Source organism: Xenia sp. Carnegie-2017, unplaced genomic scaffold (assembly GCF_021976095.1).
Source record: "Xenia sp. Carnegie-2017 unplaced genomic scaffold, XeniaSp_v1 HiC_scaffold_24, whole genome shotgun sequence".
Classification (NCBI taxonomy): Eukaryota; Metazoa; Cnidaria; class Anthozoa; order Malacalcyonacea; family Xeniidae; genus Xenia; species Xenia sp. Carnegie-2017.
Window position 1 is genome coordinate 18,898,720 of NW_025813487.1, and position 17,531 is coordinate 18,916,250.

The following is a 17,531-nucleotide window of genomic DNA, read 5'->3' on the forward strand; positions in this document are numbered from 1 at the left end:
AAAATAAAACAGCTATGGAGCCGAAAACTAAAAATACAAGTCTCGAGTTTATTAAGCAACGAAATTCAACTTGTAATAGAAAAAAATATTGTGAAAACCCTTAGAAGTGCTCCAAAAATGCTGTGGTCACCCTTATAGCATTATGAAACGAAATCTCGACGGACAAATCTCCCCCCCAAAGAGACGTTAATTTCATTTAAAATTGTTGAAATCTATGAATTTTGTTCCTATATATAACAAAACACTTAATGTATGATTCCGTGAGAAATACTGAGCTTTGTTTTCCCTCGAATCGCATGCAATGTATTGAGACTCTTGGAAAACTAAACTCACTATTTCCCTTGGGAGCATACAATAGGTGTATAATATTCCAAAGTCATGATATTTTACCACACGTCAATAACAACAAAGTTGAAGACGAAGTTTTCAAACATCTATAGTAACAAGATGATAAAATATATCTGCAAAACTTACATTTTACTTGTATTTCAATGGATTTTTGATCTCTGAAACCTGGATCATCATAACTTTGTGCTTTACATCTGTAACTTCCATTATCATTCACTTTAACATCAGGGATTACTAAAGTCGCACTTTCAACTCCAAACACACGAACTCTTGAATTATCTTTATCAAACCATGTGACATTGGCAGGTGGATTACCTCCTTCACCTCTACATACACATGACACATTATCACCTTTATTCACAATCAGAGGAGTTGGACAATTAATCACCACTGTAGGTTTTACTGAAAACAAAAGCAAAAAAAATTTCACTAATTATGATAAAGAAAATGGATGCTGAAACAATTTTCTCTTCAACATAATGAAAAAATAAAGTCTAAGGGATTTTTCTGAAATCGCAAGGCTTTAATAAACTTCCAGCTAATAGCTGAAAATAGCAAATATTTCTTTCACAATTAATGCAACGCAATAAGAAGTCCTACGTTTTTATTGCCAATTTTGTGGTAAGAATTGCGCTGACGCATGCTATTTAGATTGCCATCAGATGAGTTCAAGGAATGTGATCATAAATTCTTGAAAAGGATATTTCTTTCGAATAGATTTCCTAAGAAATTATTAAGCAAATTACTTTTATCTACTAACGATGAAAAAAGAGAACGAAGCTCTTTCGTGTGATGACGTCAAAGCGGCCATGTTGGTAGGCAACTTCAAAGGGCCTACGCTCAACACAACATAAAATCAATACAGATTCTTTTACCTATAGGAGATTTTCTACCAACATGGCGAGCAGTGAAAACATTCCATAACCAAGAATTTGTTTTTCGCAAGCAATGTCATCTTTATAGTTTGAAAGAAAACCATTCTGCCACACAGGCCCAACCCCATTGGGCATTCTCTGTAGCAGCATTTGCAGCTGAATCTGAATTCAGATCTTGAGTATTATCATCATCCAGGTTGTCGAGGTCTGGTGGTTCTTCCAGTGTCTTTCGTATGTACCTACGATTTCTTCTGTGTTCTGTTCCGTAGTCGCTTTTTACCATGTAGCTTCTGGGTGTTTGATTCTTTCGCATCATCGTTTCGCGAGTCCATGGTCATACTGAGTATTGGCGAAATCTCACTCATTCACCTTCTTTCAATTGTTACGAAGCCTTGGCAGTGCAGCTATTGACGAGCAATGTGAAATGTAAATTGGTCGATAGGTTTTGGATACAGCTGACATTGTAAAGTAAGAATGGTTGATCAAAGCGGCTTGCGCAGGGCTCACACCGTCAATGGGGGTGTTACGATAGTCTAACAGCGCGAGATATTCTTGTCGGTCTTGTCCATTCGCTTTGCATTTTTTGAGAATGTTTTTGACTGTCTCAACTGTTTATCTCACCTAATCCACCTGAGTTTGGATAACTCCGACTTATGGTGTTATGTGTGAAATGGTAGTCTAACGCAAACTGTTTGCATTCTTGCGATGAGTAATGAGGCTGATTATCAGATACTATAGTTTCCAGAATTCCATGTCGACTAAATATGGACTTTGTCTTATTGACAAAGGTTTTGCTTTGGTGTTTCTTAATTGCCATTGGATTACGACGTCATCGTGATGTTACTCAATTTCACTCAGAGGTTGGTTGCTATTTAGTTAAAAACAATGTTGGTAATTTTGTTGAATGTTAAAATTTCAGAGTTAGAGCTGGTGATCAAGCTTTGGAAAATCATTTGTTCGAATGTGGCAAGCATAAAAGAATATTGCCAAGACAAGCCCAAAAAAAAATCAATTGTTTTGATCAGGTAATATCGACGGAGATAAAAAATAGATATTATTCTATCATTGCAGATGAAGCTGCGATTCTTCTCACAAACAACAGTTGCCCCTTGTTCTACGATTTGTTGATTTTTAATGAATGCAATTTATACACTCACTGTTATAGTCATCGACTAAATTCATCTGCCTGTAACACTCTTTCTAACGTTGAAATTAATACCATGTTATCTGTTGTTTGTCAAGCTGCCAATTTTATAATCATATCACAGATACGCAACATGCCCCTTGCTTAGCACGTGAAAAAGTCAGATGTTCAGACCAAGAAGGCAAAACTGGTAAGTCTTTGTAAAACCAGATGGGTTGAGCGTATTCACATTCTTGAAATGTTGAAACGTTTATCCCTTTAATCGACACTCTTCAGGACATGATAAACAATGTAAACGACGATGTAAAGCCTTCCCTTCCTGCTGATGCTTCTCACTTACTTCATTAGTCACTCAATTTCATTTAATTGTTGCGCTAGTTTTTACTAGAACGATTCTGGATGCTACTTTTCCAGTACACAATTATTGCATGGAAAAACTATTGATGTTATGGATGGTTTTCATTTGATAACCATTTTGAAGAATGATGTAGTCAACATGAGGAAGAGCATTGATTATTATCATTGATTTTTAACAACGGCGATTTCGCCCAATTTGTAACCATGCAAAAATTGACACACAAGGTATTCCAAAATGCTTAAAATCGATTTCTAGCACCTTATGTTTCAAAATTTCTCAAGGGAGAATGTCTGACGCCCGCTGTTCTATGGCAGACGTTTGAAAAATTCTAGAACCGCCTCTGGTAGCTAATATAAAATTTAACCCATGATTTCGTAATCAACCAATAACATGAGCCATACGACGCATGCACATGGTTTGAATTTCTTAGTCCCCTAACGTTGCAACCACTGGTCTAATTATTTTTCTACGTTTCTAACTGAATAGATGTATTGCTTTCATTTATTTTCAAATGAAAAATATAAATTTCTAAAATTGATAAGAATATAAAATAAAAAAGGACGACTTACTTGCAACGAAAACTCTGACTTTAGATATAAAAGGAGATAACAGACTGTCCTTTCTTGTTAATCGAAACTCATATGTTCCATCATAACTATGAGTGATATTTCTTAATCGCAGCGTTGAAGGTTTGTAGACGTCATAATTTGGAAGAATTGGTGCATTATGTTTTATCAATGGCAAATCCAGAAAGGCAGTGGCCAACAGTGTTGATTGTGAACCATTACTACTACCCGTAAAAAACCAATCTCTACTGGCCACATCATTTAAATCATCATCAAATGTCCAGGTTATATTGCGTGTTTTTCCAGGTAAAAATGTAAAACTTGTGCCAGGGGGAGGTGATAGAATTTTTCCTATTACAAGAAATTAAAGATAAAACTATAAAATCGAATAAAACTTATATCATTTTGAGCCATTAAAGACCATTTTTTAAATGAAAACAGTACCAAATGACAAATAACAAAAACATATCAAACCTAAGTATATTTTTTATCTATCATAACAACGACGAAGACTACCACATGCATGATACCCTGTGAGCTGTTCAAATGAAAATATGATGACAGAGGAACTCAGGTTTTTGAAGCTGTTCCACAAAAAGGCACCACAATTATAGAGACCTATGTCACAGAGGATATTTAGGACCTCAAGCAAAAATGGATCACCCTAAACTTCAGATTCAAACTCGTTAACATTGTTTTGTTCCCATGCAAAACATGGTGAGCTGTTTTCCATACGGTCGCTCTAGAATAACTTTCGGCGACGTGTGCCTGAAAGCATGCGAAGTAAGGACAGGAAAATAAGCACCAACGCCTGTGTTGTGGAGTTCAAAGAGCTTTTTTTATGATATTTTTATGTTAAGACTTTTAAAGACTTTTTGCAATCTTGTATTATCGTGTACAAATGCAAGTCAATTGAAGATGAACATTGACAAGTCGTAAATAATTCTGATTTACGTACAATGTAGGAAACTATCTCAAAAATTGATGAAAGTAAGATTTTAATTCTACCTCTGATGATAGTAAGATTTTTAACATCGGATAAATCATTTCCCAGTTTATTGTTTGCTTCACAACGATATGAACCTTGGTGACTGAAGTTGACAGATTGAATGATGTATGTCTTATTATTACTGATAACTGCACCATTATGATAAATAGTGTAGGTTGGTTCAGGATAACCATCTGATTCACAGGTTATTGTCACATTTTGACCTTTCTTTACTGACATTGGACTGATTGTGATATTGGTTTGTTGTGGTGGATCTGTATAGAATAAAATTAAATTCAATATTCTACACAAACATTTATAATGAGATCTGAAATGCTGTCTTACAAACTTACAAGTAGTTTTCACTGTTACTTCAATAGATTTTTCATCTCTAAAACGTGGATCATTATAACTTTGTGCTTTACATGTGTAATTTCCACCATCATTCACTGTAACATTAGTGATTACTAATGTCTTACTTACAACTCCAACATCACCAAGTATGTTGTTATCTTTATCAAACCATGTGACATTAGCAGGAGGGATACCTCCTTCACCTCTACATACACATGACACATTATCACCTTCATCCACAAACAGAGGAGTTGAACAATTAATTACCACATTTGGTTTTACTGAAATTAAAAACAGAAAATATTCCTTTCTTTATTTAGTTAGGAAAAAGAAAATTAATAATGAGAGTATTCGTTAGTGTAAGGTGCATTTTCTTAGGAGTGTTGGATTGATGCCCTAACCAGTCACATTTCGTAAACTAAATAAACAGATTTTTGTCTTCGAAAAAAATCAATATGGATTACCAAAAGATTCTATTTTAGGGCCATTATTTTGGTTAAAATCAACGATGTCCATCAAAAACAAAACCTAGATTGTTTGCTGATAATAAAAACATAACTGATTTTGACGACTCCATAGCTCATTTAGATTTAGAAAATAAACTTAGTCTTTTATGTTAACGTCGCAAAAAATGATTGGCTGGAAACAAATGTGAAAAAATATTTTTAATCTTCAAGTAAATAATAAACTTGTAAACCCAAACGTGTCAAGAATGGTCAAAAATTATTGACATAAAACATACTGTAATTTGGTTAATTTTTAAATGAGCAATATAAATTTCTAAAATTGATAAAAATGTTAAATAGCTAAAAAAAATAGGAATGACTTACTTGCAACAAAAACTCTGACTGTAGATATAAAAGCAATACCATCTTTTCTTCTCAATTCAAACTCATATGTTCCACTATAACTATGAGTGATATTTGTTAATTGCAGCGTGGAAGGTTTGTAGACGTCATAATTTGGAGGAATTTGTGCACTTAACTTTTGTACATCACCCCTCTCAAAGACAATGGCCAAAAGTGTTCGTGTCAAACCATCACTACCAGTGAAATACCAAAATCTACTGGCCAAATCACTTTCACTATCATCAATTGTCCATGTTATATTGTGTGTTTCTCCAGGTAGAAATGTAAAACGTGTGCCAGAGGGAGGTGATAGAATAATTCCTATGACAAGAAATGAAAGATAAGTAAATAAAAATAGGTACGTAATACGTACAAATGATTTTGGACATAAACCAAATATTTATTCGACGTACATAAAACTATACAAGACGTTCATAAGAAATTTTACGAAAACATCTCTACTTAAGTTCAAAGGTTATTTAATTTCATAATAACAAAAAAAAGTTAAAAAACTAAGTCAAACATTAACAATAACAATAATTTTGCGTTGTTTCTTTTTCATGAAATCCATTCGTGAAGTCCATAATGAAAAATATAACCTGGGAGGTAGCTATTATGGATGTGTATGGTGGTCATGAATAAAGACATAGAGGAAAAAGCAAGAAAAGGTTTTAACTATTAAGGTCAATGCTGAGAGGTCAGTAGCAGAGGATGCTGTAACAAGTATCTCTACATGTATCTGTAAGAGCCTTGTTGATCAAAACTGAAAAAAGATGAACATTACTCTGACCAGGTATAAAAATCAGTTTCCAACTGTAATGTATTTGAGAGAAATTGAGAAAACCCAATGGTCCTGAATTCCCCCAAAAAATTAAGAAATTGATAAACAAGTTTTTCAAAGTGATAAGCAAGTTTTTTTCCATTAAATTAAAATAGAGCTGAATGATTGGAAATGTGACAACATCAAGACCAAATGTGATCTTTTACTTACAAGAACAAAACAAGCAATACTACAGAAGAAGCTAAAATTTCTAAATCCCAAAAAATGGTGGGCTTTGAAAACTTAATGGAAAAACAATATCAAACTGAATGATTGAGGTCAATTTCCAATTAACAGAAGATTTAGTGAATTGGTATATATGAGTGCAGTCATCAGCATTTAAAATTTCTTCACACATTGATATGAGCATCAAATGATAAATAATTATGGCTCCATATAAATATAATTTAGACTTATGATTGCACTACAGCCACATAAAGCAACATATTTTATAATGGTGAAACACATTTGGCATTATTGTACAAGCACAGAGGCTATTATTATTTTAACTTTACCACAAAAAATGTTTGTTGCCTTAGCTTGAATGAAATATTCTTATTTCTCTGCTCGATAACCATTATGTGCAAATATTTATAGAATGCAAAGAACACTCTTTGTCTTCTAAAATACTGCAAGGTATTGCTTTTAAATTAGTTCATTCTATGCAGAACTGCAATGATTATTTTCTAAACATCATGCAAACTTTTTCAGTCAATTTAGCTTAAATTTCTAAGCAAATTCCGCTTTTATTTCACAAATACAAACATTTACTTCCTTAATAGTCAATAAAATAATAAATACCTTGACAACTTAAAATCCACCTGAACAAAACAAACAACAGGAAACCAAACTTGGCCATCTTGTATTCTGTCTATAAAAGTTAAGATGAAAATATGACTTAAGTAAAATCACAGAGCTACTATGCAGTAATATATGATGTATTCCTTTATATTTGATTTCCTATAATCAACATTTAAGGAACAAAAGCATCAGTAAAAACTTACAAAATTTTCGATGGAAAACGTTGTGTTTATACATCGTTTTGTACTTTGCAAAAGTACTAACGTACTTTCAACTATGATACATCTCAGACAACTCTTAATCCACAGGAAATTCCGTGAAATGTCAATAAAATTATTTACAAATGAACTGAACAGTCAATATTTGATAACATTTTAAATGATTCATTTTACCTTAAACAATACTGAAGTAACCAAGCTGGTGAAAAATCTTCTCGTATTTCTTAAATAAACCAGCTAATTTTCCTTATTTCACATTATTTCCGGGTCTCATGTTGTGCAAATATTTATATAAGTAATGAAAAGAATGTAAACGCTGTGACAACGCTGTCATATGTAACAGAGCGATCATATTTTATCAAAACCTGTCTCATGACAAGCCACGCAAATTACCCAGAGTTGTTTTACAAACAGAATACCAGCCACACAATCTTTATTCTGTAATTTTATCCTTACATATGACTTAATGGTGCTTTTAGATGAATGTATAAATTGTGAAAGCATACTTCGACACGCTGTGCCAATATCCATTTCCTAGTTGATTACAATGCTCTTGAAGACGATGAGCATCCACAAGTGGATTTGGTAAGAAAATAATTTTGAAAAATAACATCTGTATAAATCGCTTTTGCTGAAATTTTCTAAGTAATTTTCACAATTTTAATGCACAGTTACAAATTTCTTATACTTTGTCTACAAAGAATTCCAGATGGGGGGGGGGACTTTGGAATCGCCAGTGGCCCTGGGAAGCTTGATCCGCCCCCCTGCTTACACTATCTATCTTACCAATGATCTTATCCTGCAGTTTTTAGCTGAAAATACCAAACCTGGCTAGATTGAGAATGTTCTTGACGAGTCCCAGGGGGCATGTATCACTGAGAAATTTTTGATTTCGTAAAACAGTGAATCAAATGACAAATAACCGAGTTGTCCTTTAACTTTTACCACTTCAACCCAAGCAACTTTAATTCAGATGGTTGACTGCAAACTTCTGTTTAGCAAAGGACTGTACATGGATGACGTCAGACAACTTTGCTCTTTTTAATCGGGTATATTAGAATTTAAAATTGTTTAAAAAAGAGCATATACCATGGTGAATGGTTAAAATAATGACGTAATAGTTCTTAAAAGAACTGTTTAAAACCAGAACACTAAACCCAACAAGTCACCAAAACAAATTCAGAAATTAAAAGTACAAAAGTAATGTTCTATAATTTCTTTTAATCGTTGTATTTACATTGCTTTACCATTAACTTGGAATCTTAAATGAAAGAAAATTTTACAAAATTTTAGTAAATATGGGGACAATATAGAATTGCAAATCCGGTTTAAAATAAAGCGTATTCACTCCCAAGTAAGACATTTGAATTTTACGAATCATTTCAGTGTAAGAAATACTTGAAAATCTGCATTCTGCGGTATATATATATTTAGGCTATCTTCTACCTTAGGCTTTCCTGCTCATCTGTCATTGATTATCATTAAAGATCAATGAATATTGTCCACTGATGAGCATAATTGAGATATTTGCTGCTGAAAACTACCATTGATGTTTATGGAATTGAAGCATTGTTTACACGAAGCAAGGATAGCACTATCCATTGTGCAGTGACTCACACATTAAAATTTTGTTCACTAAATTGTTTTAAATTGCAGTTTGCTGTCTTCCTAGAAATTTTTAAATTAAAAAATTGCTATTACCGCCCAAGCTTGCTGAAACAAAGCCACTCAATGTTAGCTTGTCTTTGGAAGTAGGTAAAATCTCACATCTACAGTTGATACGAAAATAAAGAAGCAAAATAATAATGATCACGAAATTGTTTTATTCGTAAACATCCCTTACACTAATGCATATGAAATCATTCAATCGTAAAGAAGCAATTTAAAGAGTTTTCCATCACACTCCTTGAAATTGCTTGATTTTTCTATCTAATTTCTACACTTAATTTCTATGTAAATAAAAGTTTAAATGGTTTAACCATGATAATTAAAATAATAAAAGTAAAACTACGATTAAAACAATATTCTATTCAAAATGCTGTGTTAAAGTCAGTGTGTAATGTTGTTGCCTTATAAAGGCAAGTAAAATACATTCACAAACTGTAGCATAGATGCCAAGATTCAAGTTTGTTCATGGCAAAAGATTATGTACACAGACACAATCATAAAGTATTCGGTTTAGTACTGTTTAGAGATCAAATCTAGATTATATAATGAAGAACAAAATAAAACTTTATAAATGTAGTAACAGTCTTTACGTACTCTTGTTTTATTAACGACGATCGCCAGTTCTAAAGGAAATTTATAATAAGATTAAACTACCATAATAAGAGAAAGAAAAACATGTTTTCGGCATTTTTTAAGAAAATATTCAACAAATGAATCAATTTTCACTTTTTTCTTCAACCATCAAAGAATTACGTCGATCTTTGTGGATCTTTTCCAAAAGATAAAACTTACTATTCCTTCTTTTCATCGCCTTTTTTGTCATCACCTTTCTTGTCGTCTTTTTTCTCGACAGGTGCCAGTTTACTCATATCAATCCTGGCGTAACCAGTTGGTGCAGGACGATTTTGAGCCGGGTTTTTTTAAGGGACATCTTTTAAATCAAGTGAGGAGTATAACTACAGAAAAAATACGTATATATTGTCATTAAAAACATTGTTTTTCTATTATGTTTGAGCACTCTGGTTACAAAACAATCCATAAAATGTGTAACCGTATATCCTGTGTCCCAAGTGCAGGAGTCACGATTTTACTATGGTGATAGCCGGGAGGGCACATTGTTATACACTTTGTATATACTTTATCATATATACATATGATAATAAAATATATGTAGGTTTATTAATCATCGTAAATGATCTAATAAACCCGGGACGTTATAAAGTCCATAGCAGTTAGAGGGAGTGGAGAGAGGTTCAGTTGATACGAGTAGTGAAATAGAGAGAGACGTTTACATCATTCTCTATCGTCATATTGTGAGCACATAAAAACAAAGTCAAGACTAAATATACGGTTTCTTGGCGCAATCGATAACACACTGTTAACAATGGCAACGTGTGGGGTGCGACTATTGGAGTCAAAGCGTTTATTAGAGAGAATCGTTTAATATAAAATCAAGTTTTAATGAAGCAATTCGTACGTATTATTTTCAATTGCGTCTACAGGTCTTTGAGAATCAATTACTGCTGAAGAATAATAATTCTAAATATCGGGTGCTGTCACATACGAGCAGTTTTTAACACCCCTGCATAATCCAATGTTGCATTCAAATAAATCATTGCCATAATCCAACTAAAATAAAATAAATGCACAAATCCTATTTATAAATAATAAATGACAAAGATCCACAACAAACCGGATTTCCTTCGCCTGTTTTCTCTATTAATCGAGGCATACACAGGTGGTGGTGCTTTACTTGTTGATGGTTTATTTTCATCACTTGTTGATGGATTATTTACTGATTCATATTGATTACCAACAGATTCATAAGCATTTTCTCTAAGTTCTCCAGCCATTTCATAATGATTGGGTTGTGCATTATTAGTTCCAGCTAATGGTTCAACACCATTTTCACCGCTGCAACATTAACAACCATGATTAAATTTTGTACGTAATATGGACGAAACGAAGAAGATATAGATATAACACTAATACAACAGTTCGTACTGTACGAAATACAACAGCTTCTCTAACTTGCTCAACTCATGAAAATATTTTATTCAAAAGATGAGAAAATAAAAAAAACATTAACATCACATATCACACAAAGAAAATAAAAATGAATAATTCACTTACTGGTATCCTTTTTCTACAATAAACATAACACAAAAGTAGATACTTAATAATTAGTAATACGACAGCAGAAAATGACAACAACTATAATGGCGACAAGGAAAACCGCTCCAACAGCAATGCCAACAATCAGAGCAATATTTGGTCCATCATCATCATCTTTAACTGTAGAATTATTGTTGCCATTATCTTTGCTTGTAGAAGTATTTTGGCTAACTTAAATAAAGAGTTGTGAACTTTGATAAATTTTATGAAACAGTCTTCTTGACGACCCCACCAAATTCAAACATTAATCAATAGCTTTTTAAATAGGTCTAGCAAATAGTTAGAAATAGCCAGAATGAAACAATGCGATATGCAAAAAAAAATAAAATTCACAATACACACTAAAGTTAGTGCCAGGTCATACGTAAATTGATAAATTAATAAAAAAAGTTTAAAAAACAAATGGTTAGACACGCTCTCCATAAATGATTGTTCCACATTAAAGAATTAAAGAAAAAAACGTTAAAAAAGTTACCGTTATTAGTGGTAGTGGAACTAATTGATGACGTAAAGGCAAACGTCATCGATGACGTAATTATCGACAGCCATAGACTGAATGAGCTTGATATAGGAGCTAGCACAATTACAAAATTTGTTCAAATGAGAATGATTCCAATATTGAACTTCCTTCAATATTGAAATGCGTGAAAATTTGCTAGTTTGAAATTCCAGTTATTTAAGCAATTCACGCCAAGTAATCTATTTAAATTAATGAACTCTAGGCAATTTACGTTTATAAACACTTTAATGATTATACTGGGAAATACAGATAAGTTGAACATATTTTTACTGATAGTCATTGAAGAATATATATACATAGGAAAAAATGTTATGGTTAATGCAGCATGCAGACATTGCCAGTCTTTGCTTTACCACACGAGCCATTAAAAAATTATGTAATCAGAGCAATCTTCGTTGTTTACTGAAATTTTATTGTTATAAGGGTATTCAAGTGCATTCAAGAAGTCTAATGCTAATTATAATGAGATAAACATCGGTCTGTCAACTTTTGCTACCAAGAAAGTTCGTACATAATGCAAAATAAAAGTCCAACAAGTGATAAACTGAGGTTCTTAATTTTACCTTGGTTGACAGTGAGATTTTTAACCTCAGATAAATCACTTCCCAGTTTATTCTTTGCTTCACAACGATACGAGCCAGCATCACTGAAGTTGACGGATTGAATGGTGTATGTCTTATTATTGATGTCAACAGAGGTGTTATCAGTACCATTGTGGTAAATGGTGTAGGTTGGTTCAGGATACCCATTTGACTCACAGGATATTGTCACAGTTTGACCTTTTCTGGCTGGCATTGGACTGATGGTAATATTGGTTTGTCGTGGTCGGTCTAAAAATAAAATTTAATATTCACACACACACACACTTCCACAGTAACGTATTTGTTCATGTACAATGTAGAATACTAGCCCAAAAATTGATGAAATAAAAATTTTAATTTTACCTTCGTTGACAACAATGAGATTTTTAACATCAGATAAATCATTTCCCAGTTTATTCTTTGCTTCACAACGATATGAACCAGCGTGATTGAAGTTGAGAGATTGAATGATGTATGTCTTATTATTGCTGAGAACAGCACCATTATAAGAAATAATGAAGGTTGGCGGAGGAAAACCATCTGATTCGCAGGTTATATTCACACTTTCACCAACTTGTGGATTTTTTTTTGATAGGGTTATGTTCGTACTTCTTGGTTGATCTAAAATTTAAAATTCAAAATTCTACGTATTTCACAATTTGAAAACCTTATTGCAAAAGTACTAAATATATAAGTTCGCAACTTACAATTCACTTTTATTTCAATGGATTTCTCGTCAATGAAACGTGGATCATCAAAACTTTCAGCTTTACATTTGTAACTTCCACGATCATTGGGTGAGGCACCAGTGATTACTAAAGTCGCATTTTCAACTCCAAATCCACGAACTGTTGTGTTATCTTTATCAAACCATGTGACATTAGCAGGAGGGTTACCTCCTTCACCTCTACATACACATGACGCATTATCACTTTCATTCACAAACAGAGGAGATGAACAGTTAATCGACACTGTTGGTTTAACTGAAATTAAAGACAATCATAATAATAGTCATGATAGAAACAATAGGGTATTTATTTGTAAGCGTCAGTTAGACAGGGGTAAAAACCGCAAGAGGAATGTCGCATCTGTAAAGAATAAAATTTATTGTTGTATGTGCTGTTGTATGTAAATCAAATTTGATTTGAAAATAGTACTGTAAACTAATTTCTTACAGAATGAAGAAATATACCTACTTTCTTTGCTTGAAAAGACATCGTAGTCGCGACTACGAATTTTTTACAAAACATCGTACTCAGATTGATGACGGCTACGTGTGTAGTTGTTGTCGCAACAATGTTTTCGCGCCAAAATGACGTAAATCGTACTCGTAGTCTTTGCTAAAGCTCTCTATTATCGCAAAATTTCATTTGACTGCTCTCCTTATCTGAGTTGCTAATACACAATTAATTCATACTTTTATAATCCACCAATAACATGGGCCACATGACTGCCCAAACAACCGCTAAATCTTAAAACACTAGCATGAAGCAGGGGCTGAAGGCATATGGAATTATGGAAAAAACACCGGCACACGCTATGTCGTTAACCGTTTACGGTTGCACATCGTTTCAATATTAAAGTCCCCACACACGATATACGCTGTACCCCTGGTCCTTTTTTATCTACGTTTTGTACCCAAATGCTGTGGTATTGCAGGGGTGGACTGACCTGTTCATGACTTACTAGGAAAACTAAGAAAGATGTACTTGTTTGTTGCAAGTAGCTATTTGTAGGGGGAGGGGCTGAAGTGCATGTGCTGCTATATCGAGTATAAATTATTGACAGCTACTTGGCTACACATTTACAAAAGAAACATTATGTTTAGAGCATAATTTGTAGATGAGAGAATTATAAAAAGCCATTTTATGTAAGGAAACCTTGCCATTAAATCTTTTTACAACACTTGAAATTCCATCTTTACCTGCTAACTTCTTCGAACTTACAATCAAGGTTTCTAAACCTGTGGCAACTTCATCAGCACTACTATTGACAAGATCATTAGTACCAACATGAATAATAATAGTACCATGTTTATTTTGGGGGATCTCCAGGACTTTTTGCTGGATGTCCTTTATTTTTGCACCACTGAAGGAGTGGCAGGTAGATTTCCCTCTCGCTGCCCAGGAGATCTTTTTTGGATCTATGTGTTTCAACATTGAGTCACCAATGATAAGAGTTGACGCAGCTAAATAGTTATGGGTTTTTTGGACAGTTATATTTTGGTCGTCGTTAGGAGTGTCAATTTTTAATTTCGTGAACTTTTTCTTCTGTTTATTGTGGTAAGCATTCAGTTAAGATTGAGTTTTTTTGTCAGTTTTCTCGTTGTCTTCATTAGGATTGCCAATTTTTTTAGAAAACTTTTCCTTCTGCTTAGAGTGGTAAGCATTCAGTTGGGACTAAGTTGACTGAGTGAGGCATACTTCCATTGACGGTGTGCTAACTGTCGGAGCTACGTGATTTTCCTTGTGGGATTTATCGTGGAGATTTCCAAATTTATTTACTAGAGGAAGAGGATTAGTTGTTGGTTTTTGTTGATTGGTCTTGGGTTGATTCTTACGATTGACATCTATCCAAGCATTTTGATTGTTATCAATGAGAGACAAGATTCGATTGTAGTCTTCTCTTAGCATGCTAATAAAAAATTTCAAATGGTCAATTTCGGCTGCCATTTTTGCGTTGTCGACTAGAAGGACGGCTTTTTTGTTATCATCGTTTTTCGATTTTTCTTCTAAAATACGTAGACGAGTGAGGATTTGGTCGAGTTTACTTGCATTATCGTCTATGTCTAACTTTTCTGAAACAATTTTGTCTGTGCTGGGTAACGTTAAAACAAATGTCTCGACATTAACAACGCGCGCGCGAAATTTTGGTTCTTTATCATTAGGTTCGGTGCACGTCTCATTTTCTTTAGTCTTGTTTCCGTTATCTTTGGCAGATCTTTCTGGTGGAATATCTTTTTTGGTTTTATCTGTTTTGGGCAATTTCAGAATCAGGCTTTTAACATCAACATCTGTAAGCGTGGATAGACTGTTCTTTGTTCGGCGAGACATAATAGTGATATTACCAGTTGATCAATTGATATCAAATTTTACACCACAAAAATCGAAAGTGGTATCAATAACTAATTTTTTGTCCAATACTTAAAAGTAGTAAAATCTGTGGTACAAACACTTTAACATAGATTATTCAAATTAAAAGATACCTTATAATTTCCTTTTAAAATTGAAACAGAACAAAAACAAGTCTTCGCATTTGTCTTCGCTCAACGGCTCAAGTATTTAGCTAAAGGATTCCAGACCGCGGTCATTTATCGTACAATTACGCCCGATGCTACAGCTACTCAGAGTAGATGAAAGGCTTGGATAACCCGCTGCTAAGTTAAAAATAATAAATACTACTTACTTGCAATAGACACGTTTACAGATGAGCCAAAGGGATCAGGAGTTAAGTAAATTTATAAACACCAATGTAACTTTGAGTAACATTCTTCAACATTAGAGTTGCAGGCATAAAAACTTCAACATCTAAACCAAATGACTTAAGGACTGATGTATCATATTTTGTGTCTCCATTATTGCCACTTATTGTTACAATTGCATGAGCTGCAGAAGCATTGTCAAATGTCCTAAAGATCCAACTCCGAAAAAGAAAGTTTGCAACGACGCAATAACTGTAATAAACGTTTCTTTGGCAAAATTTTTAGACCAAGTTTCCCCCATTAAATACTCAGAACAATGTATACAATACAACAAAGATTGAAATAATTAAAACTTACCAGCAATGTAAACATTTACTTTTGATGGAGGAGTAGGAGAAACGGTTAAAATATTAATTGTAAATTCACCATTGTAACTTTGATTTACATTCTTCAGCCACAAAGTTCCAGGTTTAAAAACTTCAAATGTTAAAGGTGATGCTGAATATAGGGGTGTGTTACTAGCAAAACAAGTTGCTGCAAGTTGTTGAGGGGAAGATGAACCACGAGGTGTAAAACTCAAAACCCGTGAAATAATGTTTACAGTAACATCAAATCTCCAAGTTATATTGTGAGAAGATCCAGGTAAAAATACAAATCTTTGACCATCAGGTGGAGATATTATTGTTCCTGAAATTAAAATTTAGCTGATATCTATGATTGATAAAAAGATAGTTTAGGAAAAAAATACATCTTCTACTAACATAACAAAAGTAATTGATGTTCAGGTTCTATTCAAAAATTGTGAATAAAAAAAATAAACTAATTAAATATTACTACTACAACAACTAAAAATACATCAAAAATCATTTAAGTAAAAAAAAGAAATGGATATTTGAAGTTAAATACCTTTGGCAAGACCAAGAAATGTGATCAATGTAACAGTCGAAAATACTAAATTTGGCTTTACCATTTTCACTAAAAAATGAAATGATGAATTTTAATGCTTATGATCTTTGAAAATAAAATCATGAGTTAACATGGTCAGTGCTGTGACACCTCCGGCTCGCTATGTGTGTTAAGTCTTCATTGAAAAAAAACACTCAATGTGAATATAATATAATGAAAATGAATTTGGATAATGAAATAGCCTTGCAAGTATGGTTACCCTATTCCCATGTAAACAGGCCCTTACTAGTTTGTAACTAAACAATACAACAGGAAGTACAGAAATATTTTCAAGAGTCAACTCTACTCTCTTTTCAAGAGCCAACATACTCAATTAGTATTTAATGTAGAATTTCGTCTTGGTCTTTTAAAATTATGAAATTGAAAATGCATCAAAATTCTTAAAAAGTTTTATTTAAAGCGACGTTAAGCTAGCCGAGTAAAATAGTTTAGTGTTATAAAAAAGAGAAGTTGTTCCATTCCTGATGACTTTGATGTTAGTTTGAAACTTAAAAGTAGTTACACATTCCTGGACATTTTTTTGCTTTTTTTTTGCTTGCTTTGAACTTCTTTGACTGTTCTCTTAATTGTAACTTATTTCACAAGTAAAGAGATCAAAGAATTTTTTTCAATTTCAGTCACATTGATATCATACAGCTAGATGTGTACAATAAAGGGCCCGTTTTGATTTCCAGGAGGCCCGATGTGTCATGAGACAATGGCAAATAAGTCAGTCTGAGCCATTAAGAAACATAAGAAACATCTTATTAATCATGACAACGACTACCAAAGCCTAATGAGCATTAGGCTCTTCAAATGAACATACAAAGGCAGAGGAATTCAGGTTTTTGAAGGTGTTCCACAATTATGGAGAGAAAAATAATGACCTTGAAATAAACTA

The 17,531-nt window shown here is 33.2% G+C and overlaps 1 protein-coding gene and 1 long non-coding RNA gene across 2 annotated transcripts in view; both read right to left on the reverse strand.

Moving 5' to 3' along the window:
- Positions 1-17,531, reverse strand: part of LOC124452309 (hemicentin-1-like) — a 275,710-nt gene that overhangs the window by 241,752 nt on the left and 16,427 nt on the right. The window contains exons 4-7 of the mRNA XM_047002889.1: positions 12,972-13,247; positions 12,649-12,885; positions 4,300-4,317; positions 3,295-3,642 (exon numbers count right to left, since the gene is read on the reverse strand). Of these exons, the coding sequence (XP_046858845.1) occupies positions 3,295-3,642; positions 4,300-4,317; positions 12,649-12,885; positions 12,972-13,247 (879 nt within the window). The remainder of the gene's footprint in view (positions 1-3,294; positions 3,643-4,299; positions 4,318-12,648; positions 12,886-12,971; positions 13,248-17,531) is intronic.
- On the reverse strand, positions 9,124-9,966 carry LOC124451742. The gene is made up of 2 exons (XR_006950642.1): positions 9,781-9,966; positions 9,124-9,611 (listed from the first exon to the last, which is right to left on the reverse strand). It is a non-coding gene; the product is annotated as an uncharacterized LOC124451742 (long non-coding RNA).